Source organism: Tachypleus tridentatus, chromosome 8 (genome assembly GCF_004210375.1).
Source record: "Tachypleus tridentatus isolate NWPU-2018 chromosome 8, ASM421037v1, whole genome shotgun sequence".
NCBI classification, from domain to species: domain Eukaryota; kingdom Metazoa; phylum Arthropoda; class Merostomata; order Xiphosura; family Limulidae; genus Tachypleus; species Tachypleus tridentatus.
This window is the reverse complement of record NC_134832.1, coordinates 133,160,019-133,185,177: the sequence shown is the minus strand read 5'-3', so window position 1 is coordinate 133,185,177 and position 25,159 is coordinate 133,160,019. Positions and strand designations below refer to the sequence as shown.

Sequence of the window (25,159 nt, the reverse complement as noted above, 5' to 3'; positions counted from 1 at the left end):
GAAGATCGAAACAACAACTTGTTTATTATTATTGCCCCCCACTAGTACAGCGGTAAGTCTATGGATTTACAACGCTAAAATCAGGGGTTCGATTTCCCTAGGTAGGCTCAGCAGATAGCTCGATGTGGCTTTACAAAAAAACAACAACACACGTTCATTATTAAATTGGACTAAAAGAAATTGTTATACCGGATCAGGGGTATCGCATACGAAAGACTTGGAGAAGCATTGTTTTCAACAACTCAATAATTTAACATCCAGATAGAGATCGGGGGATATGGAATTTAATCAGAAGAGTCTGTTAATTTGATTCTTTTCAGTTGTGGAACCCTCTCACAACACACGTGACATAGTAGTCAAACCAAACAAAAGACTTGCGCTAACTATGTACTGAATAAAGATATATACATTGAAGTTTTAATCACTACAGTTAGAGGGAACGTTCAAGACCAAGTGTTAGCAGTCATGTAAAGAAAATGCAACCTTGAACCAAGATAATTTTAAGCGCTCGTGTAAGTTCAGCTGTATGATTTTACATTACCATACTCCATATGATGTTATATTTTGTGATTTTATTAGCAAGGTCTTCTTAACAACCATAAGGAAGAACATTCTGTAAGTTATATAATAATTAGTTTATAAATAAATGTCACGGATCTTTCTCCACGGTTTGAAACCACACAAAAGTTTTAGGAACTTAAACCACGGTAATTTAATTTTCACACAAATAATATGATCTACTTAGCTGTAATAATTATCTCTGACTTAATAGGGCAGTTATGCATTTAAAATCTCAATTTGATTAACAATTTACTTTTCTTCAATGTAAATCTAGTGAAATTCAGCTGTAGGTCAAACCATACGAAGGCATTTCCATAATTGGTCAGTCGAGTTTATTCTGGTTACACGATTTTTCAGACCCACTAAAACCTGTTTAGAAACTGAGAACGAAAAGTACAATGAAATAAACAATAAATAACACGAGGAAAATAAATTTAATTGTATTTTATTTGTACTATTGACGATTATATGTGTGGGAGTCTTTGTATTTCTTTACCCTTACAATCTGTAGCGTTATTTATGACAAAACTATTTTATTAATTTTCTATTCTGATGGTGTTTTTCGCTTTTGAATTGCTTGTCGGATGTATAGTGAGTCTAATATTTCTATCAGGTCATCTCTTAAGTAATGTCCAGAAAAAGAGAAATGATTTCAAACGATTTTAATGTTATTTAGTCAATAATGTATCTTCCATTATTATTAATTACTTCCTGCCAACCGTTCATAAGCTTCTGAATCTCACTTTTATAAAAGTATTGTTGTTTGGAGAAAAAGAATGAAGAGAGTGTAGTATCAAAATAGTTCTCCAAACTTCGGAATAGATTATAATCAGATGGGGCAAGGTCTACAGAATAAGGAGGATGTGGAAGTTTTTCCCAATCTAGCTCTTCAATTTTTGCAAATGTCATCCTTACTGTATGGGGCCGAGCATTATCCTGATGTAATACAACACCTTTACAATTGATCAAAGCAGGCCTCTTTTGTTTTAGTGCAACATTCAAGCACTCTAACTGTTGACGATAGATGTCTTATGTAATCTTTACATTCAGTGGCAGCAACGCTAAGTGGATCATACCAACAATATCCCATCAAACGTTTAACAAGACTGTCGTAGGGTGAAAGTCCATTTTGGGCTGTGCTTTAGCCAGTTTACCTGCATTGAGCCTTTGTCTGAGGCACTTAACATTTATATATAATATCCATTTTTCATCTCCAGTCACTAATCTGTCCAAAAACGATGAGTTACGTTCACGAGAGTGCAGAGAAGTGCAAGTGTCTACTCTTGCTCTTTGGTTGACTTCTGTCAAATCATGTGGGACTCATTTTCAAGCTCTTTCAGATGAAAACTGTTGAATTGGTTGGATTAAGCTTCTGTGCTTGTTCTTCTGCTGTTATCGCGCAATCTTCTTCAAATAGAGTTAACAGCAAGTCATCATTAACCTCAACAGGATGACCTGAATGTGGCGCATCACTTAAGCTGTAGTCACCTGATCTGAACTTCTGAAATCACCTTCAACATTTTCTTTCTTTGAGAGATTTCGCATCATAATCACCTTAAATTTTTCGTGTAGTTTCTGCTGCACTGTTGCGTTTTTAAGCTCATGAAGCATTATTATACGCCTCGTGTGCTCCTCAGACACATCCATCTTCATAAGGGTTTAATTGTTTAATGATCTGAGAAACTGGAGTTGGGTTAATTTCTTTTAGTTGTCTGAACATTTTTGTACATTCCTACAACAGTTACGACAGAAAGTGTTCGTATCCCTGCGTCGTGAGTAGTTATTTCCTCATAACCTAAAAAGTATCATGATTAGGATATTAGAAAAGTATAGTATATTATTAATATTATACTAACACAGATCTACACAAAGTTGTATGTAAATTGAACGACAAATAAGCTGTTTATAAACAAATAACCAAACATAGGAGGGGCAGAAAGTGTTCATGCGTCTACTTTAACGGTCAGTTGTGTAGCCTTTTAGGTGAATTACTTGACGCAGTCTCTCCTCATAGCCATCCATGATCGTTTGACGGTACTCGACTGGTATTTTTTCCATTTTTCTTTACAGAAGGCCTCCAACTCTTGCAAGATTTTCGGATGACGCTGATGAATCCTGGTCTTCAACTCATGCCAAACGTTTTCAATTGGGTTGAGATCGGGTGACTGTGATGGCCACTCCAGAACGCTTATATGGTTCCTCTGCAACCAGGATTGCACATATTTCGATGTGTGCTTAGGGTCATTGTCGTGCTGGAAGATCCAAACCGCAAGTTTTGAGCATCATCTTGAAATAAGTGTCTAATATATCAACGTACTCTTCTTTTTTTCATGACTCCATTGACGCGGTGAAGGCTTCCTACACCATAAGAGCTGAAGGAACCCCATAGCATGATCGAGCCACTTCCGTGTTTAACTGTAGGGACGGTGTTCTTTGGAAGATTTCGTTCTCCCCTTCTTACGAAAAATATGGCGAACATCATTGTGGCCGAAAAGCTCGATTTTAGTCTAGTCTGACTAAATAATACTCTTCCAATAGGTAAAGGGTTTATGTACATGCTTTCTTGCATACCTCAATCGTGCTTCTAAATGAACAGGCTTTAAATATGGAGTTTTACGAGGACAGCATACTTTGAACGCAGAAGAGCGTAACATATTCGTAACTGTAGAGGTGCTTACTTCAACCCCAGTTTCTCTTGCCAGTTTCTGCATGTCATTACGTGTTAAACGAGGGTTCCTACTAACTTCTCTGAGAACCTTCCTCTTGGTTCTCTCTGGAATTTTGGTGGGGTGTCCGATTGGGCAGTTGATTCTGTAAGCTTAAACTTGGCAATTACGCTTTGAACAGTATATTTCGGCACATTAAGTTGTGTAGCAATACCAGAAAGAGACACACGAAACTTGTATTTTACAATAAATCGGTTTTTTAAATCACTGGACAGTTGTTTCCTGTTCGCCATGATGACTAAGCAGATAATGACGGAGACTGCTCTAAATTGCCGGAAGTACATTTTTCTGGCTAAATTCCAATAATTATGAACCCAGTATCTAGTTTTGGAATGGTATAATGTAGTTTATTTGCCAAACTAAACAAAATATTTACGGGAATATCAGTTTTTTTCACACGTTCTGAACTGTACGAACACTTTCTGCTCCTCCTATTTTTGGTTATTTGTTTATAAACAGTTTATGTGTGTTAGTATAATATTTATAATACATGCATATTATACTTCTATTAGCCTAATCGTAATAATTTTTAAGTTATGAGCAAAAAAACAACTCGGGACGCAGGGGAACGAACACTTTCTGTCGTATCTGTACATATTTTAGTCATTAAAGTCTTCTACAAAGACAAAAATGATGATGCACTTTCTGTATTAAATTTTCGGACATAACTCATGGAATTACCTGATATATTACGCGAAAATTGACCGGTTCCAGAGGAAACAATTTCGAAAGAAATCCCAATTCAAAACAATTGTCTAACAAAGGAAATATCTTTTGTGACCATAAGGTATCATGTCTGATATTTCTTCTCAAGGGTATGTCGTTCTGTGTCCATCTGACAAAGTCACAGAATTTACGTTGTGTTATATAAAACTGACATTGAACTTAATAAAAATAATTTTGAGTTGATTATCTGTGGCTGAAGTAGTAAATACGGAACAAAATTGGTTCAGTTGTTATCAGCTTCAAGTGTATTAGTCGTCCCTAACTTAGCAGTGTTAAGACTAGAAGGAAGGCAGATAGTCATCATCACCCACCGCCAACATTTGGCTACTCTTTTACAACAAATAATGGGATTGATTGACTCATTATAAGACAAGAGGGAAGATAAATAGTCATCACCACCCACCGCCAACTCTTGTGCTACTCTTTTATCAACAAATAATGGGATTGAGCGTAAGGTAATAGCTCTCCCATGGCTGGTAGAACGAGCATGTTTGGTGTGACGGAGTTTCGAACCTGCGACCCATAGATTCAGAGTCGAATGCCAGACTCTGTTTCTGATCCGCCTCATTTCTTATTTCTTTATTTATTTGCACATTTTAAGATATTCCTGACTACACCTTTTCCAATTGTCATCAATCAGCTTTGGTTGCAAATGATGGCCTTTCTTTAATTTTCTGTCAGAAGGTTTTTTTATTACACATGGGTAGCCGTTTTCAACATGCAATAAGTTTTTATCGTCGTTGTTCGACATATTTCTTGACAAAGAAGAACTATTTAATGTTACAGATTTCTACATTTTTTGGTATAGAAGTAACAACAAGAACTTGAGTCTTCAACATGAATGAGACGTTATGGATTCATGATCTGAACTCTCGGGTTCATGTAATTTTGAAATACCGAGCTAAGGAAGTACATATACAGCAAGTAATAATTTCTATTACAAGGATTTTATCCAACCTTTGAAATTGAATAACAAGGCTGGCTGTCACTTTATCACATACTCACAAGTGAAAGTGCAAAAGCTGTATCAAGTCTAAAGCATTAATTTCCTCTCCGTATCCCAGCAGACAAACCAATAACAGAATGCTCTTAACTCGGATCAAAGTAGTATTGCATTTTCTCCGTTAAGAACCTTTTTTGTATTAAACATTTTATCGATGGTATATGGCCTATTTGTCCTCTTTCACAAGCAGTATTGTAAATTATTCTATCACCAAGTTACCTCCATGATTGGATATAACACTAGCGATAAGTTAGTAGTAGGTTTGCAGACTTCTAACACTAAATTACAAAGTTCAATGCAAGACTGAAAAAATATTCCAAATGTGGGCTAACTAATGACCTTTACAATTAAATTATAACCACATTATCTTCTAATTAATATTTCTGTAGATACAACATACAATCTATGATGTATTTAATATGGTATATTTGTTTGATTGATGATGTTTCTTTCAGTTAAATGTATATTTAGAAATGTAAATAACTTATACTGTTAAATTTCTATTGCAAAATCCCGCCTATTCAATAATGTTGTAGAAGATTCTTAAGTGTAAGAATCAACAATACATATGTGTACGTAAACATTAGTGTGCTTTCAGTACTGTAAAGCCTGCTAAAATTTCTAGAAACTCTCCTTATGGCCATAAATGTAACCAACACCAATCGCCAAGAGATAGTATATATTATTGGTTTGTTATAATTGGTATACTATAAACCTCATAAACTATAGTTGTGATTAAAGTTTATTAATCTGGAACTTCACATATTTCACCAGGACATAACAAATCATTTAACTTCACATGATTCACATACAATATTAGAATATTTACGAAAACATTTTGTAACTTCATTGGTAGAAAACTCAACGCAGAGCTAGGTAATTCCCCATTAACTCAAAATTAATTCGCTCATCATGAATTCTCGAAAAAATTTCCAGTTTCAGACCAGATAGCAGACTCAATAATGTTAGTAACTTTATAAGACATTTGTATGTAAATCATTATTTGTACTAACCGTTGTTGTAAATTATATTATTCTTTGTTTATTAAAATACATTTGTACTAAAAAGAAAGAAACTGTATATATCTTGTTGGCATTTAGTTTAATTATAAATCTAAATTATAATATCCAGTTTTAAGATATTCGAAAATATTCTACATTATCTAATAAATTGGGAGTTTGTATCCGAGATCTGAATCAGAGACAAAATTTGAACTAAACTCAAATTAAATTTATATTTATTTGTGCCAACAAGAATTCATTGTATCTTATCAATATTTACTTGAACCACTCTCTCTTGGAGAATTAGAAAGATTTAATAAAAAATAATTGCTCAAAAGTTGTTAAGGTTTTAGAATTAGTGGTTAAGAAATCAATGTGATAAAATGAACAACAAATTGTATTATTGAAATAATAATCGGTGATGATTTGTTGTACGAGGAAGCATAAGGAAAATACTCTAGTGTCCCTACTAGCCAGTCGCAGTTGAGTGATAAAGATAAATTATAGATCTAGATGATGCTCAAACAAATCGAGCTGAAAGATAAAACATGAACGTCTCGAGATTGAACAAGCCCACATCGAAGCCGAGAAAGAGCAAGCCCGTATCGAAGCCAAATAAATGGAAATTAGACTGATCTCTGATCGTCCAAGATAAAATGATAACTTTGAACCTAATCGACATCGTAAAGTATCACCATTTAATGAAAATGAAGTTGATAAATGTTTTCAACATTTTGAAAAGGTTACTTAAACCATGGAACGATCCACACTATAACTGTTATTATTATTATTATCAGAAATTGTATTAACTAATAAAGCACAAGAACTGTATACTGTTCTCTCTCCGGACGATTGTATGGATTATGATAAGGCTAAAGCAGCTATTCTCAAAGCGTACCGGAGGCTTATCGCCAAAAGCTTTAAGATTATCACAAGCAAGGTAATGAAACTAATATGGAATTTGACCATAAAAAAAGAGGTTTATTCATATTTGCAACAGTTTCAACAAACTAAGGTAATTATATCTAGTTCAGGAATTTGAATGTCGTGCATATAACAACCTCAAACTTACTTGGATGAAAGGAAAGTTGAAACACTATAGGAAACAGCTGCTCTTTCCAATTATCACATTTTAGAGTATAAAACAATCTCCTATAAAAGGACATTTCTGCTATTCTAGAAAAAATGTATCTGCTCAATCCACTAAAGTTGAAAATTATTTTAAAAACATCCAGCTTCTATTTCCAAGTCTTCTGACCGTCAGGATAAAATTTCATCAATCCCATCAAGGCCTGTTTGCCACTGTTGTAAAGAATATAGTCATGTTATGATTTATTGTTGGTGTTTAAAAAAACAAAAAAGAAAAGCAACAACTAATGTGTTCATGTCCATATATGGACGTAGTTTCACCAGATCACCTAATGTTCTTCGTTTGGCCACTGAGAGGACTGTGTATGTTGAATTTGGTGTCTTTGACAAAGGTCATTTCCAATTCCATATGCATTCGTAATCTACGTCATATTGCCTTTAGATTCATTTAATGCCACTAATGATTCTGTTGTTGCTCAAATTATTGAGGGTGGTTTTGTTAATGGTTTTCTTCATAACATTCGTTTGATATCATATCTAGTTTCGGGACTAGTTGTGGGTGAAGTAAAATCTACTCTGCCAATTAAGGGTGTATGATTTGGCTGGGAGAAAGTTGTTGCCAAAACGAAAATGGTTATCAAGCCGATCGCTGGTTCCTCTAAGGATGATATTGTCATTTAGAAGAATCTCGATGTGTTTTCTTTGTGTGCTATGACTCTAGCTCAAGCTATGAACTTAAGTCAAAAACAAATGATAAACACGTATAAAGAATAATATAGATTTGTCTCAGTCATATTTTGGATTCTTCTGATGATTTTTCAGTGAGTGGCAACGATGGACATCAGGTAGATTATTATTTTAAAAATGATGTGCTTATGAGAAAATGGATACCACCAGATGTTAGAATTTCAAATTGTTGTTCCTAAAGCTTATCGTTATGAAATATTGAGAGTTGCCCATGAACTTCCTATGGAATTTTATTTAAGTGTCAACAAGAAATGTGACAAAAGAAACTTTGTTCGGCCAAACGTTAGGCTAGACGTTTCTTAGTTTCGTATAAGTTTTCATGCCTCTCAGTTGGTCGGTTAACATGACAAAAAAATCCTGTTGTTCTGTTATAACCAATCTCAGCTTTCGAAGAACCCTTCAGTCATGGGAAAATTGATGGTATTGTGAATTATCCAGCTCTCACCAGAAAGAAAAGTTTGATGAGATATTTTGAGAATAGCTGTTTATGAGGGGAAGCTATGCAAAAAGTTTGTTGATAATACTGTATCATTGACAAACCTGTTGAAGAAAGATCAAAAGCTCAAGTTGTCTAAAACTTGTCAATCTGCTTTTTGAAAGGTTAAATCTTTATTGTGCATCTATTCTCTATTGATGGCACCTGATTTTGATAAATCTTTTGTATTAGCTGTTGATGCAAGCAATTATAGTGTTAATGCTATTCTGTTACAATCATACGACAAGGTCATTGGACGCCCTGTTTGCTATTTTTCTAAAATGCTTAATTTTCTCTAAAATAATTATTCTACCGTGGAAAAAGAAACATTGATTTTAGTGTTAGGTTTAGAACATTTCAATGTGTATGTATTTGCAGGAAAAACCTGTTATCATTTACACATATCATAACCCATTAACTTTTTCTAATCAAGTGAAGGGCAAAAATAGAACACTGTTAAATCACAAGAGTATGACAAGATAATTTATGTCAAAGTGATTGATAATATCTGTGCTGATGCACTTTCACATGCTTCGTAATTTTATGATCATGAGGTTATTTTCTATTTACTATTATGATTACTCTATGCAAAAAAAATTACTTTTTCTTATTCCTAGGCAGAAAGTGTTATTTCCTAATTGCCTATGCCTAAAGTAAATGGAAAACACCCATTTTTTCTCTTTAAACTTTGCTTTTGTGATCTGGAAGCATATAACGAAAACATGATGAGATACTATATGTGGGTGATGATAGGTGACAGTTGCAAATCTCGAAAAACTACTCACTTCGAAACATTTTTCTCATTTTTGTAAAACTTTAGTGTAAATACATGTAAATCACATGTAAATGTGATTCATACGTTGTTTTATTCAGACCTTATGTAAATGAAAATGTGCTAATTTACCACATTTTTACATAGAAAATAGGTTACTTTCTAATTTTCATTATCCGGGTCACAAAAGCAAAGTTTGAAGGGAATAATGGCCATTTTATGTACTTTTACAACATAAGCAATTAAGAAACAACACATGCTATCCAGGAACAAAATTTATGTTACATATTGTTATTGAAGTTGTATACTATGTAAACACAAATTTAGTTCACTTATCGTGAGCCCAAGAGACAATATCCTATTCCAGACTAGATGAAAGACTCAATATTTTTAGTAAGTTTGTAAAGCTTTTGTATATAAATAATTAGTTCTAATTACCGTTATTATAAATTGTATTATTGTTTGTACATTAAAATATATTTATAATAAGAAGTAAAACAGTGTATATCAATCTTGTTGGCAAATAACATAAATTTGATACGTATCGACATTAAATCAACTTCTAAATTTAAATTATTATTTAACTCAGTTTTAAGATATTCGATATTCCAGTGCGTAAGAAATCCTATCTGCTCTATCACTAGCAACAGCACACTATTTGGATGGCTTTAAAGTCTGATCAATTATTATATCAAAATCTTTATTTCATGACACTGTTAGGGTTATTCCCATCTATACTTTTAAATCAAATTATGATAACCAAAATACGTTATTTTACATTTATTATAGTTAAAACCCACCTGCCATTTATTTCGCCAACTCATTAAATGATCTAAATCCTTTACAGCATCCTCTTCACAACTAGCAACACCCAAGACTTTAAAATGAGCAAGGATCTTAATACTGAGCCCTCAGGTAGCCCATTTCTGACACTAATCCAGTTTAACTGAACTTCATTTATAATAACTCTATGATTTCTCCCATGCAGCCATCCTTATATCTAATTTGCTAACGTATCTCCGACACTCATAAGAATTTTTTCAAGCCTTTTATGTGTTACCTTTCATTTTGTTTACCTTTAAAGTATTTAAAAAATGACTTCTGTTAATTTTTACATCTTCAGCCAACTTTTTCTCGTGTATCATTTTTATGTCCCAATTTTCTGTTTCACAAACCTTTTTAATATTCTAAATATCCTGTCATTCTGGTCAATTTATATTTCTTAAATGCATATTTATATTTATGTAATGCATAAATTTATATTTCTTAAAATGTCTTTAATTTTATCTTTTAAACTCTTCTTTGAGCCAACCTGTTTTTTGTTGTTGTTTTTTATAGCAACTGCTCAGCTCTTTCTAAAAGAAACAGGTTTATTTGGATTATTTGAAAATTGATCTTTAAAATTTCCCACACTTGGTTATTATGTCCAAGTAATTCGTCATTTCATAACAGATAATTCTTCTCGCATTCTTTCAAAATTTACTTTTTTGAAATTTGTAACAAAAATATCATTATTCTTTATCTCCATATGCAGCAAAGCATTAAACCTAATGAAACAATGATCATTTGCTCCAAGATGTTTCCCAATATCTACCCTTTCGATCATTTCTATATTTAAGTTAACAATAAATTTAACATAACATTATTTTCAGTAGGTTTCTTGATTAGGTGGTGAAAAAAGCCGTTTTATCTGTTTCCAAAAGCCTTACTCCCTCATGCTTTTCTTTCTAACATTTTTCAATCTATATAACTGAAATTAAAATTACCCATATTTATGATCTCAGTAGCTGTTGAAATCTTACTCGATCTGTAAAATGTTTTACTAATTTCATCATTTCCGTTTGGTAGTCTGTTACAAATTTCTACTTAAAGCCTTTTCCCCTTTTATCTACTGCTATCTATGCTATTATCTTTAATATACTTGACACCAAAGGATGTATTTCACATTATACATATAAAGCCACTTTTCATTCCCATCTTTAATATTCTTTCCTGTTAAATATCTTGTAACCCTATATTTCAAAGAAAATATTTTCGTCAAAATCCTCTATGTTTAATCATGTTTCAGTTATTCCCATTACATCAAAATCTTCCATCACTACTAATACTCTAATGAAATTTATTTTATTTCTTATATTTCTAAAATTCCAATAGTAAGAATTAAGCCTAACATTATAAATACTTCTATACTAATTCCCTTTGCTAAATTTTTTTACCTCTTATTTCTTTTGCGTTTAGTTTTCACTGGCTCTCACCATTGTCTGGTTCTATTTTAAAACTTCTCTTATGGATCGTTCATCGCTGGGACAGCGTTGAGACTTTCGATTTTCAACGCTAAAATCAGGGATTCGATTTTCCCCGATGGACACAACAGATAGCCAGATGTGAACTTTTTTTAATAAAAAATATAGTTATAATGGTGTACGTAATCCTCATATCATCCTCTTTTTCATTTATAGCTCATGTAAACAAATCGGAAATCTGTTTAAACTGCATTAACTGATTGTTAATATACTACAGTAAATGTTGCATCCATTGCGTGCAATGAAATGTTAGCGCAATATTTCTTGATTTTGACATGCCAACAATATTTATATCAACCATAAATGATCACTTTTAAGTTTCTCTTAAAATTTAACTTGTGTGCACAAAGAATTTGTGTTTTTTTTCTTATAGCAAAGCCACATCGGGCTATCTACTCAGCCACCAAGGAGAATCGAACCCCTGATTTTAGCGTTATAAATCAGAGACATACCGCTGTACCAGCGGGGGGCGTGCAAAAAAAAAAAGAGAAAAAGAAAAAAGTAACTTTATTGACATAAATTGAACTGATTTATTTGATGATATCTTATGGCCAGAGATTAAACATCTGTCACTGGTGGTAACATTTTGGTGTTGTGAAAGAACATCTGATTTCAAATCGAAAGAAATGTAATATTAAAGCATTATAACACTACCACACTGTATTTATATGTCTCATGAGTATTTGATGGCCCGACATGGCCAAGCGCGTAAGACGCGCGACTCGTAATCCGAGGGTCGCGGGTTCGCGCCCGCGTCATGCTCGCCCTCCCAGCCGTGGGGGCGTTATAATTTGACGGTCAATCCCACTTTTCGTTGGTAAAAGAGTAGCCCAAGAGTTGGCGGTGGGTGGTGATGACTAGCTGCCTTCCCTTAGTCTTACACTGCTAAACGGAGCCCAGGATGCTTTACTATACACTGCTAAATTAAGGACGGCTAGCACAGATAGCCCTCGAGTAGCTTTGTGCGAAATTCCAAAACAAACAAACAAACAAAAATTGAATATTTGACTTATCCAGTTCCAAGAGTAAAATCTTTAATAGTTTCAACAGGGGTAAACATCAATTGCTAGTTTACAAATCATGGCCTTTATAACACTATTTAGCCATGAATCAAACTTCAGCAAAAGAAACTGCGAAAAACATCAAACCAAACCAACTCGAAGACAAAATAAACAAAGGAGTTTTAATATAAAATATTACATTAAACGAAGCTTCAAAATAAGTAGAGAATTTTAGAATAAAAATCGAAGAGAATTAAAGTATACACCAACCAAGGCTCGGTGCAGAGGGGCAGGAGCAGCAGCAGGTATAGCTGCTACGCCAGGAATAGAAAGAATTTCCACATTATTTGGATTTGCTCCAGGTACTATACCAGGTTTATTAGTCTGAATTTTTGCTATAAATCCCTCAGCTCCTGCTGTGTAGTCCACAATCCTTTTAAGTCCATCTTCGTCATCTAAGGTGTAAGTTCCTTTCACGTTTCCACTGGAATCTCCACTTTCAGATCTGGGACTAGATCCAGCCCCTGCAGCAGCGGTGTACATAAAATCAAATGGGGAAGGCTGGAAAATATTAATAATATTGTATTAAACTTTCAGAGTAAATTGAATGATAAAAGGTATTTATTATCTTATATGAATATGAAACTCATGTTTGAATATTTTTTGTAAAAAGATGGGATAACTGTAAGAAAAGTAAATTAATTATATTATTGCTTACTGCAAAAAATACAATGTCTTAATTGTTTTTATAATCTGGTTCTACATTCTTCCAGTCATATTACCTAAACTGTCTGAAATTCACACAGATATAAATAGTAAAACCTTTCATTTTCGTTCTTTTTGTTAATTTTACGTACTACTCCAGTGGAATAGCGGTAAGATTATGGACTTACAACACTAAAATTTGGAACTCGATTCCCCGCACCGGACATGGTGAATAGCCCATGAGGGTTTTGTTCTAGAAAAATAAAATTTACAAATAAAGAATAATATGGATTTGATTTGCAGTTAGAGAAGTCTGTTAGCTTATCCAGTGTTTCTTACAAGCTTTTTTCAGTAAGGAACTTGTGAAGTTATCTTATGCACCGACCAGGCATGGCCAGGTGTTTAAGGCGCTCGATTCGTAATCTGAGGATCGCGTCACGAATTCTTTCGCACTAAACATGCTCGTCCTTTCAGCCGGGAAGCGTTATAATGTGATGGTCAATCCCACTTTTCGTTAGTAAAAGAGTAGTCCAAGAGTTGGCGATGGGTGGTGATGATAGCTGCCTTTCCTCTAATCGTACACCGCTAAATTAGGGACGGCTAGCGCAGATAGCAATCGCGTACGTTTGCGCGAAATTCAAACCAAACCTTTAAATCCGTGGAAGCATTATAGTATGGCGATTAATCCTATTATTCGTTCGTAAAAGAGCAGCCCAAGAGTTGGCAGTGAATGTCATAACTAGCTATCTCTCCCTAGTCTTATACTGTTAAATTAAGGACGGCTTGCGTAGATAGAATTCTCTATGGAGAAATGCAATGAGAAATATGGCCACCACTATTACAATAATACATAACCTCCCATGAAGTTTCTACTTGAGCAGGCACAACAAGGTCGAGACGAAGATCCATCTCTTCAGTTATAGCTAATTCCTGTTTTAACCCCTGACCTTTCAACTTTGGCCAGTAAGACACTTCTGCAGCCAATAACCATCAATAAAAGAATAAATTAAAACACAGTGGAATTACATCAAGATCTGAGAACTGAAAGCGGGTGACAGTAAGTACACCTTTCACAACTAATTTTGTCTCTACCCACAGAGTCTCCTTGAACATTACGTATTGTATACCATGTTTTAAGTAGAAACATGTTGAGTTCTTAAAGTTTATACAAAGCGTTTTGTGAGATAATAATAAACAATGTAATAATATGTTATAAATAAATTGTGTGAAAGCTAATATTTTTGTGTTATTTATCATAGCATCAACTCCTACATTTTTTTAAAAGTTCATTACCATAACAAAGGATGGGTACTTCAACTTATTTATTATAAATAATCACTTTAGCCACGAATTGTCACCATGGTATAACTAGACCTGTTTGGGATAAGGACTTTTGAGCATATGTCATTGACGTACTTTCCAAATCTTTTTAATAAACAATTTATAAATATATCCAAATCAAGATTGCAAGAATTTATATCTCAAAGAAATCCTCAGTTATTCAACAATAGGTCTATAGGACACTAAGCTAAAAATTTAGTTTCAGTACCCATGGTTGGCGAAGAACTTTGTGGTTAACAGTAACCTGAAAAAAAACAGCTCCATTCATTATACTACTTGCCTAAACAATATAGAAACTTCTATTTTATAATAATTATGGATTCTACTACACGGAGTACAATACTAAAAGCAACTTTAAATATAGATGCAATTAATATAAACAATCAGAGTTACGAATAGTGGCTAGAAATTGTCTCCGAAAAAATTTTGTTTCATAACGACGAACGTTCAGTTACAAACTGTCAGTTTTCGAATATTGGTCTGGTTGTTACAATAGGGATGGCTGTCACTATGAATCTAGTTGTTACTGTAGGGTTGGTTGTTACTATGAGTCTGGTTGTTACTATAGTCTGGTTGTTACTATAGGGTTGGTTGTTACTATGAATATTGGTTGTTACCATAGGGTTGACTGTTACTATGAATCTGGTTGTTACTTTTGGGTTGGTTGTTACTATGAATCTGGTTGTTACTATAAGGTTGACTGTTACTATGAATCTGGTTGTTACTATAGGGTTGGTTGTTACTATGAGTCTGGTTGTTACTATAGGGTTGGTTGTTACTGTGAGTCTGGTTGTTACTATAGGGTTGGTTGTTACTGTGAGTCTGGTTGTTACTATAGGGTTGGTTGTTACTGTGAGTCTGGTTGTTACTATAGGGTTGGTTGTTACTGTGAGTCTGGTTGTTACTATAGGGTTGGTTGTTACTGTGAGTCTGGTTGTTACTATAGGGTTGGTTGTTACTGTGAATCTGGTTGTTACTATAAGGTTTGTTGTTACTGTGAATCTGGTTGTTACTATAAGGTTGGTTGTTACTGTGAATCTGGTTGTTACTATAAGGTTGGTTGTTACTGTGAGTCTGGTTGTTACTATAAGGTTGGTTGTTACTGTGAATCTGGTTGTTACTATAGGGTTGGTTGTTACTGTGAGTCTGGTTGTTACTATAGGGTTGGTTGTTACTGTGAATCTGGTTGTTACTATAAGGTTTGTTGTTACTGTGAATCTGGTTGTTACTGTGAATCTGGTTGTTACTGTGAATCTGGTTGTTACTATAAGGTTGGTTGTTACTGTGAGTCTGGTTGTTACTATAAGGTTGGTTGTTACTGTGAATCTGGTTGTTACTATAAGGTTGGTTGTTACTGTGAGTCTGGTTGTTACTGTGAGTCTGGTTGTTACTATAGGGTTGGTTGTTACTGTGAGTCTGGTTGTTACTATAGGGTTGGTTGTTACTGTGAATCTGGTTGTTACTATAGAGTTGGCTGTTACTATGAATCTGATTGTTATTATAAGGTTGACTGTTACCATGAATCTGGTTGTTAGCATAGGGTGGCTGTTACTATGAATCTGGTTGTTACTATAGGGCTGGTTGCTACTATGAGCGGCACTAATAACTAAACATTATCCTTTATCATTTTTCAGTTACAGCAGTTATTATGTAAAATATTATTGATGTAGCATCATGAAAATGAACTAGCTTCAAATCTAATTTGAGTATTTTACACATCACATTATACCGTAGCTGTTTCTTCCACTTAGACCATTTTTCAGCGAATACAGTAATTTTTCTTGTTTGTCTCAGTAACACCAATATTTTTGGCTATCATATCATGTATTCACACACAAAATATTCGTAATTGACCTTTTATAATGTTCTCTAACAAGAACTTAGCAATATGTGTATATATACATATTAATCTTATTCTCTTATTTACTCTTAAATAACTATTATGTATTACTAAGTATTTACCTATCTTGTAAGTAGTACATAAATTACTATCAACTTTGTTCAAAAGAAGAATAGCACCATCTATTGGCTAATTTAACAAATACAAGTATTTATATGGAAAGAAGATTTTTAGTTTTGTTTAATTTTACCAAATGTCACCTTATTTATGTTGAGATGGATTGTGCTGGCAAACTGTGAATAAGAAAACAAAAATAAGCACAATGGACTTTTGCATTAGCGTTTAAAAAGATTATTTTTTACCAGTGTAAAAAACGTAGCATTGTAGTTTTCACATGACAGCCAACAACATTAACTTATTCTTTGGATGCTGTTTATGAAGGAACCAAACGTCTTTGGTGAAAAATCTCCTCTTTGTTTGTTTTTTGAAGTTCGCGCAAAGATACACGAAGCTTATCTCCGATAGTCGTCCTAATTTTACAGTGTAAGACTAAAGGGAAGGCAGCTAATCATCACCACCCACCTCCAACTCTTGGGCTACTTAGTAGGATTGATCATCACATTATAACGCCCCCACGGCTGAAAAGGTGAGCATGTTTGGTGTGACGGGAATTTGAACCCGCGATCCTTGGATTACGATTCGAGTACTTTAACCACCTAGCCATACCGCTCGTAGTAAAATTATGTCTCTACATTTATACAGCTCCAGTAATTGTGACATAATATTAAAATGTGATATTAGTCTTGAGATTAAAATGAAAGACATTACGTTATTTCTTATATAGAAATTTTAAACTGGACATAAAATTTACATTTAATCAAATGTTAAGTTGTGAAATCTTGTGAGAAACTCTTTGATCATTATATGATAATGTATTTGCGTTATAGTTTAGAGGAAGACGATTTACTAAGGCAAAGATAAACAGATTAAGATATTTCTGGGTGATGTTAATTCTTCATTCTGAGTTATTTCCTGAAATTTCGAAACTTTTATATATTTTATTTTCCTGTACACCTTATATGTTTATTTCACATGTTGCAAATTTATAACAGTGTGTGATTGGGATTTTAAAACAAAAGAAGGAATTACTAATACTTGCTTATTATCATAGAGACCACAGCTCGTTAAACTAATCAGGCAAAACAATTTCCCAATATGTAATAGGTAGCTAAAACTGCTAATAACAATATATTCTATCAAAAAACATTAAAGAAGTGGCTTTGGAGACGATAACGTGTGAGATTAGAAAAATTTAAATAAACAAACAAATTATTTATTGTATCAAACATCAGAAAGCACGGTGCACAAACTTGTGCATATTGAATAACAGACAGTTCTACTGAAGAGTGTTCAACCACACAGTTTTTTTCTCTTTCTCAAGATAGACTAGTATATATGTAAATACTAATATCTTAAATGTAAATTTTACAGAAAAAAAGAAAACTTTGCAGTCAAAAGAACTACTCATACTGATTAATTTTGCAGGTTCACATTTTTTATAAAAAATTAGTGCTAATAAATGAAACATAGAACTTGGTGCAGAAAGAGCCCTTTCCGAGCGGCAATCCGAACGTTTTAGTTCTTACGTTTGCCGCTACGAAAAGTACTGTGACGTAATAGTTGCCAAAAAACCGCCAACGCCAGCGCGTTGAATGTAAATAAACATGGCCAGTGCATACGGGGAAATAGAGGCGGAGTCTGTTTTAACTTTGTGTTTTGAACAGTGTCGAGTAGCGCCATATCAATTCGAACCTACTCTGAACGAACCTAGAACAGTTACTTTTGACACAGATCCGACAAGTTCTTGTAATGAGAACAGTTACACGAGCGAGAGTAGCGGAACTCTGAGTGATACTGATAGCGCCCAGGCCCGTTGCGAGTCTGTTATACCTCCAGTGGAAGAATGGTAAACCTAAGTCGTGACAACAAATATGGTCTATATTATTTCACATGCAATTTTAAGCATCTCGAAACCTGTTTAGTGTTTATAAATTATTGGTATCACAGACTGGGTTTTATTTGTTTATACTTTGCCGACTATAGTAACTAATACTCAGCCCTTCCACAATCATTGTACCGAGTATTTATGACTCGTAACAAAATGAATTTCAATTATACGTCATAATTCTGTTTATAAAATCAAACTGGATGTAGTAGTCTGAATAGTTACTTTAATATTTACCATAAATATATAACTTATATGACATATTCCGTATGTTTGTGCAAGGTGTGGGTGTGGTTTATGCGAGCAGATGCCAACAACGAGAGAGTGCGTTTGTTGTCGCTCATACGACAAGGTGTCAAACCGATTAAAAGATGAAGAGTGCATTACCCAGACTCGAGGCTTTGATAAAAATTGCCTGAATATCGATGTCTTGGAAGTATCATACTATGGATTTGTTGACTTGAATGGTCCTTTCGGTGATGAGGAGCCAAGTGACAAGTGTGTATTTTTCAAGATGCAGTTAAACCTAAAATAGTATATTTGAGTTTAACCTACAATTCAAGATACTGTTTATCCAAAACTATGATCGTACTTAGTCATTTGAAGTGTATAAATATTTCCAAAGCCCAATGAGATGTTTGTTTCAGTTTTGCATGTGTGAAGGTCTCCAGTTCTTCCTATTGACCATTTGCACCCACTGTCGCCACCTAGCCGGTTTCTTCTTCTTGTACGGAAACGAAAAGAAGCTTTTGCTCGATGTCGAACCGTTTTTACAACCATAAGCAACGCAGTAAACCATGTTATCATAAAACAAACATAAAGTAGCAATATCAAGACAAAAAATAGTATCACAAAGTCTGTAATCCGAAAAAAAGCACCGATAAATTTACATAAAACACCAGCACTGAAAGGAACAAAATGGTCGGTGCGCAACGAAGCGTGTTTGGCAACAATTACGCCATAGTTGTAAAACGTCACGGAAATAGCCGAACGACCGAGAGGAACTTGAGTTCAAGGACCCGCATATTTTGTTTCATTTTTTACTCAAAAACTAAACTGTTTAAAAATACGGCAACTACACAGGAATTATACCTAACCAAAGTACAGTTTCTAAGGCAATTATTAAATTTGTTGAGAATTCACCTTTAATGTAAGGTTTCACTCAACCAGCTCCTAGTAGAATTCGTACATCACATGTTGTGGATTCTTACACTGGGGCGCATCTTTTTCATATTTAGTGAATATGAGGGAATTTCTCCAGACAGATTTAACAGCATAAGTTACATAAATTCATAAATAAATATCTAATTGAAACAAACATCTATATCAAAATAAATATTTAATACTGTATCCGTCGCAACTCTCTAATATAGTTTATATAAGAAACATAAGATGATACTATTACACCGGTTCCAGCATGGTCACATGGTTAAGGTTTTAGACTCGAATTTGAAGGGTCGAGGTTCGAATCCCCTTCATATCAAGTATCTCGATCTATATGTCTTCGGGACGTTATAACGTAACGGTCAATCACATTATTCGTTGCAAAAATACTAGCCCACGAATTGGAATTGGGTGGAGATTACTATTTTCCTTACCTCTAGTTGTACACTGTTAAATTAGGGGAGGCTAGCGCATATAGCTTTGCGCGAAAATAAAACAAATAAACAATAAGACCGACAGGATTTACCTGTTTTTACCTTTTTCTCGCATAAAATAGATAATTAATATGCGGTTTCTTACTGTTCTAAAATGCTTAAAAACTCTGTTATAAATAACATAATATTGTTTTAACATTATTGGGTTTTGTTCTTGCTCTTTGTATGGCGATTTGGGTACGTTATATTGATCGATTTTGAATACACAAATCAGCAAGTCACGAGTTAACCCCAATCGATATAAAGTCAAAGTGAAATAGCAAGTTTCAAGCCTATATTTTGAGATTGTTGGACACTGTGTGTACAGGTAATGTGATCTTACCGAAAACTGAGCGTTTTGTGGAAGGTCATGCAATAAGCTTTTACAAAACCAGTTTTTCTAAAATTCATATCATAAAGATACGTTCGAATAAGTACTGGAAAACAAAGGAATAAGAGTCAAGATGAAGTACCAGGACTATTCCGGAAGAGACCTGCGACGAATCCTACAGCAGCCGTGACAAACAAAGTGAGTCGTCTTATAGCAAGTGAGATTCAACGAACACAAAACTTAGTAATAAGTGCGGCTCACGTTCCTCAGGCCACAGCGCATAGCGTAATCAAGCAGGGTATAGTCTGGAAAAGTGAAGCAAGTCATGTGTAGAAAAGTTGCTTCTGTGACATATTGGTTTACCTGTCGCATACCTCAAGCACTTTAAGAATAAAACAGGTATTTATTATATTCCATTCGAAGGCATACCGTTACGTATTTCAGGCACAACATCTGTATATTTCTATTTGAAGAAGGTGCTGGGAAACTGTTGTTCTCTTATACTAGGCGGTTTATAGAAAGTTGTAGATAGGAGTGGTGTGCTTTTGACATCACAGTCTTACGATGGAGCCTTTTGCAATGAAAACTATACATGAACTTTCAGTGTTTGATATATTACAAGGTAACTGTTGTTAATCAAAAGTACTCTTTGATTAACTCGAAATAAGTGTGTAATCCAATTTGGTGAAATAGAAACTGGTTTTATGTTTAATTATTGTATGTTTTACGTAAAAAAATAATGTGAAAATTAATTATAACAAAGAAATAATATAATTTGAACATATGTGAAGAAATAATTTGAAATGTGAAGAAATAATACAGTGTTAAAATTAATTATAGACTTCATCAATGTTTGTCGAAATGACGATTTGGAATTCATATTAGTAAACCTTAAAATTACATGTAACTTCAAGCTGTAAGAATTATCGAATAATTCAGCCTTTGACGAATATATATTTAAGGTTTCGTGAAAGTAACTTTTTCAGTGTTAACCTCACAGATGAAGTACTTTTCCCAACACTGTAAAATTAATATTGCTTCTAATACGTAATTTCGAAAAAGTTTTTACAAAATGTTTTATTTGATTGTTAAAAGATGGCAATAGTTAATATCTATTCACTTCATTGTAAAATATTATTTAAAATATTTATAGATAATATAAATACATCACTGATTTTATTTCACAAATACACGTAATGAATTTGTTTCGAAAAGATAAAATTCTTTGATTAAAATTTAATGAAAACCGAACTTTATTTTGATTTTAACAATGCAAGATAGGCTAATTATATGAGCCTATCCTATGTTTGTGAATAATTCAGTAACCATTCTTCAAAAATGTATATGTGTTATTATTGATTTAATCAATTACAATACATAGAGACACTAACGTAACATATATCACTAAAAATGATTATTTGCTGGCATTTACCACAGATGTTACGAAGATATGAGAACTTCTTGTCTGGTTACGATACAACTGACTTCACAGGAAATCGACAGTGGCGCAATGAGCGACGCACGCCAAATGGACGAGTGATTGGGAATTATGGTATATTGGATCGTAACGGACAAGTTCACATTGTGGATTATATAACAGACGAAAATGGATATCGTGCTGTAGAGAGAGAGAGAGATCTCATACCTCAATCTAATCAACCAAATATTGGTGATACGTATTTCCTTCCACTAAAACTAGATCCTCATCTTCAAGGGTCCAGACCATTTCCAGATTCTCCTTTACACCCTGGTCTTATCCCTTATGAAGATATTAATTTTCATCCAGATGTTGACATCACTCAAGGAAATGTTGATATTTATCCTAAACCTGGTCCATATCCACAAATTCCTCTCTTACAACAGCATACAGAACTATTCCAACCAATAGGAGTCCATCAACTCCATAACCCCTTTTCTCCATCAACAGATGATCGTAATTTAAAAGCAATAGGATTTCGTCGGTTTTTTAATTCTACACTTTTCTCACCAGTTGGCGGCAGTATATTACAAAACATAGGGCATTCTAGATCTCTCAGTGCGCCCTATGTTCTACCAATTGGTGGCGGGTTGCTGGAGACAATAGGATATTTCAGAACCAATGATGTTCCTCAAAAACCGAATTCACGTCATATTCCACAAAATATCGGACACATTGATCCAAATGACGTACCGTTATTCGGTGAAACGACTCAACCTCGAACATTACCAGTACTCGGTCATTTTCCTATTAGCCGAAGAATTAACAGCGCCAGGAATCAGTATCCAGAAAACAATGGTTTAAGCCGTGACAGGCAGAGCTACTACCCAGCGGACAGGGCAAATTATAACCTGATTTATGACAGAGTATACCAAAGTCCACTTGCTTATTTATACCCATACCAAATCTGGTTAACCTGAGCGTCAAATGCTTACAGCGATATACTTTAATAATATGTATGTCTATGAATAAATGAATAACTTGCAGATTTGACATGAACCATATTGGAATTTTATTTTATTTGTAAGTTTCGAAAAATTCTTATCATTATTTGTGCGTATTCTGTTCAGCTGCTTAGAAGAACAAGTAAGTATTTTGAAATTTTAATGAAATAAAATTGTTAACGAAAAGTTTAATGAATATTTCTCTGCTTAACAAATTACAGATTTTTTACAGCTTTTTTTTTATTAAAAATAATAATATTTGGTTCAATTTCAATTATAATGTTGTACCGCTTCGCTTATAACAACCAATTTGACACCAATAACAGCACCCAGTACTTAAAGTATCGACCTCAGAGAACAACCAAAAATAATAATGTTGATGGTTCGTTTGTGTAGAACTACACAATGAGCTATCCGCGCTCTTTCCAGGAAACAATGATTATAAATCTTTAACGAAACTACACAATGTAGTTTTGTTAAAGATAGTGGACTAGCTTAGTTGTAAACTATTTACGTTCCTTCCACCAAAAAATAAGCCATAAATCTTTGCTAACGTCAGTAATATTTGTTTAACCGTTTTTATAGTGGGTGAACAACTTAGTCTCAGTAACACTGGCAACATTTGTTCATCCTTTGTTGTAGAAGGTAAAATTCAAGAATCAAACCTTCAGTAAAACAAAGTGGTCGAAATCCAAACAAGAAATACTCAGTAAAACAGTAAACTTTGTTCATCATTCTCCTTGTCTTAAGAATCTCCAGTATTTTCATGACAGTATTTTATAGTTTTAATAACTTATATAAATCAACATTAAAAGGTTGACTTCTACTTTAGCTGCTTATGCAGACACACGTGCAGGTTAATAGTATATATGGACTCATTTTTTTTAATAAACACCTCCTATCTGATGTAATATGTAGAACCATCATAAGGTGTTAGCACAAGTGCAGTTAACACCTTAGTGTCCTCCTGTCATTGTGTTGGGAAAATACAGAAGAATCTTTTACATTAGAGCTCTGGGACTATTAGCTTCAACATAGCCTGAAGTCTATGGTTTGATATTTGATAATAATGTTATAGCGCACCTCACTGTACTTGTAACTAATCTTACAAATGCCACAGATTGTGTGAATCCACGCTTCATCCCTTTATATATGCTGGCTTGAAGTGTTAATCATAGCATACATCAACGACTGGATTCTTCTATTGCATGGCTCGATTTTGTTACAGTACACATGATTTTAAATCCCACATAATGTACAGGATCAAGACCTTCCAGAAATAGACAATTTCTAACATGTGGAGAAATATTTCAGTGGTGTTTCTATGTTGTGAGCTCATGTGATGCACTATGACAAAGTCATATTGTGTATTATCATATTTTATTAATTGGACTGGAGTATGGTCCAACCAAACAGAAAGGGACCTCCTATCCTCACTGGTTTTTTTCTAGCTGGTGATAACATAGAAATCTTGCACAGATCGCCTTATATGGTCTTTGACTTATCAAATGCCATTCAACCTTGGCAATATATAGTCATCGATGATTATATTGCATTGAGATCGATTTGCAGGGATGACACCAAATTTCCCACAGTTGATGCACCAGATACTCAAGTATCTTCCTGAGTTTGCAGCTTTATAAATGAAATTCCTAAACTTTTTGAACATTAGAAAAATTCAATATTTATGAGGGGATGTTTTCATACTAAACAGACCTCACACAACAACATTTTACAACATTTAGCTCTAATTCTTGATTGCAAACACTTCTATTTGCAGAAATGTCATTTCTTAACTAAAGCTTGTTTCTTGGCACTCGATAATATGAAGTTTCAAGTAAGGATAATGGATACACTAGAAAAAACAAAAAAAAACTATGTTACATTAGTCGTTCCTTATCTCTGTGGTATTTTTAAGTAAACTAATTTCTCGGGAAAGTAATTTAAGTCCGTCCTCTACACAGTGGGAGATATGTAGCATGTAAGCGGAAGTTCTTTAAAACTGAGTCTGTGCTAAGAGTTAAATAGACTGGACACGAAGTGTGAAGCACAACACAAATCAACATCAGGTGTGTATAACAACTTCTTAATGATAGACAGTGGTCTTTATTATGATTATGAATTGACAAGGCTGGTTATAATTCTCAAAATTTTATTTTAAAACTAACTTGCTCGAGGTGATGTTTCAGACTACTTGAATCACACGTTAGTTAATTTATTTGTAATGTTAGTTTCATCCTAAGCGAGTAGAGCTACAAACATGACTAGTCTTTCATATTCAAACGTAAGGGAGAATGTGACCTCCAGGTATCAACTGACCTACCTTTGAAGGACATTGTTGCTGACTGTCATGTACAAGATGCAGTTTTACAACTGTCTCCAATTAGAACACCAGATGTTATCTCATCGAAACGACATCTGACTGAGAAAGATAGAATGAAATAAATTTAACATCTTTTTGACACCCGTTGACAA

The 25,159-nt window shown here is 33.9% G+C and overlaps 1 protein-coding gene across 3 annotated transcripts in view; it reads right to left on the bottom strand.

Annotated features, from left to right (window-relative positions):
* Positions 1–12,374: 12,374 nt before the first annotated feature.
* The window catches only part of LOC143224288 (adult-specific rigid cuticular protein 15.5-like), a 48,268-nt gene continuing 35,483 nt past the window's right edge, over positions 12,375–25,159 (bottom strand). For 2 of the 3 annotated variants that reach the window (XM_076452687.1, XM_076452688.1), the window contains exons 2-3: positions 25,008–25,106; positions 12,375–12,965 (exon numbers count right to left, since the gene is read on the bottom strand). In XM_076452687.1, coding sequence (XP_076308802.1) covers positions 12,636–12,947 — 312 coding nt within the window. In that variant the 5' untranslated portion in view covers positions 12,948–12,965; positions 25,008–25,106 and the 3' untranslated portion in view covers positions 12,375–12,635. The remainder of the gene's footprint in view (positions 12,966–25,007; positions 25,107–25,159) is intronic. The other variant, XM_076452686.1, reaches the window with a different exon arrangement.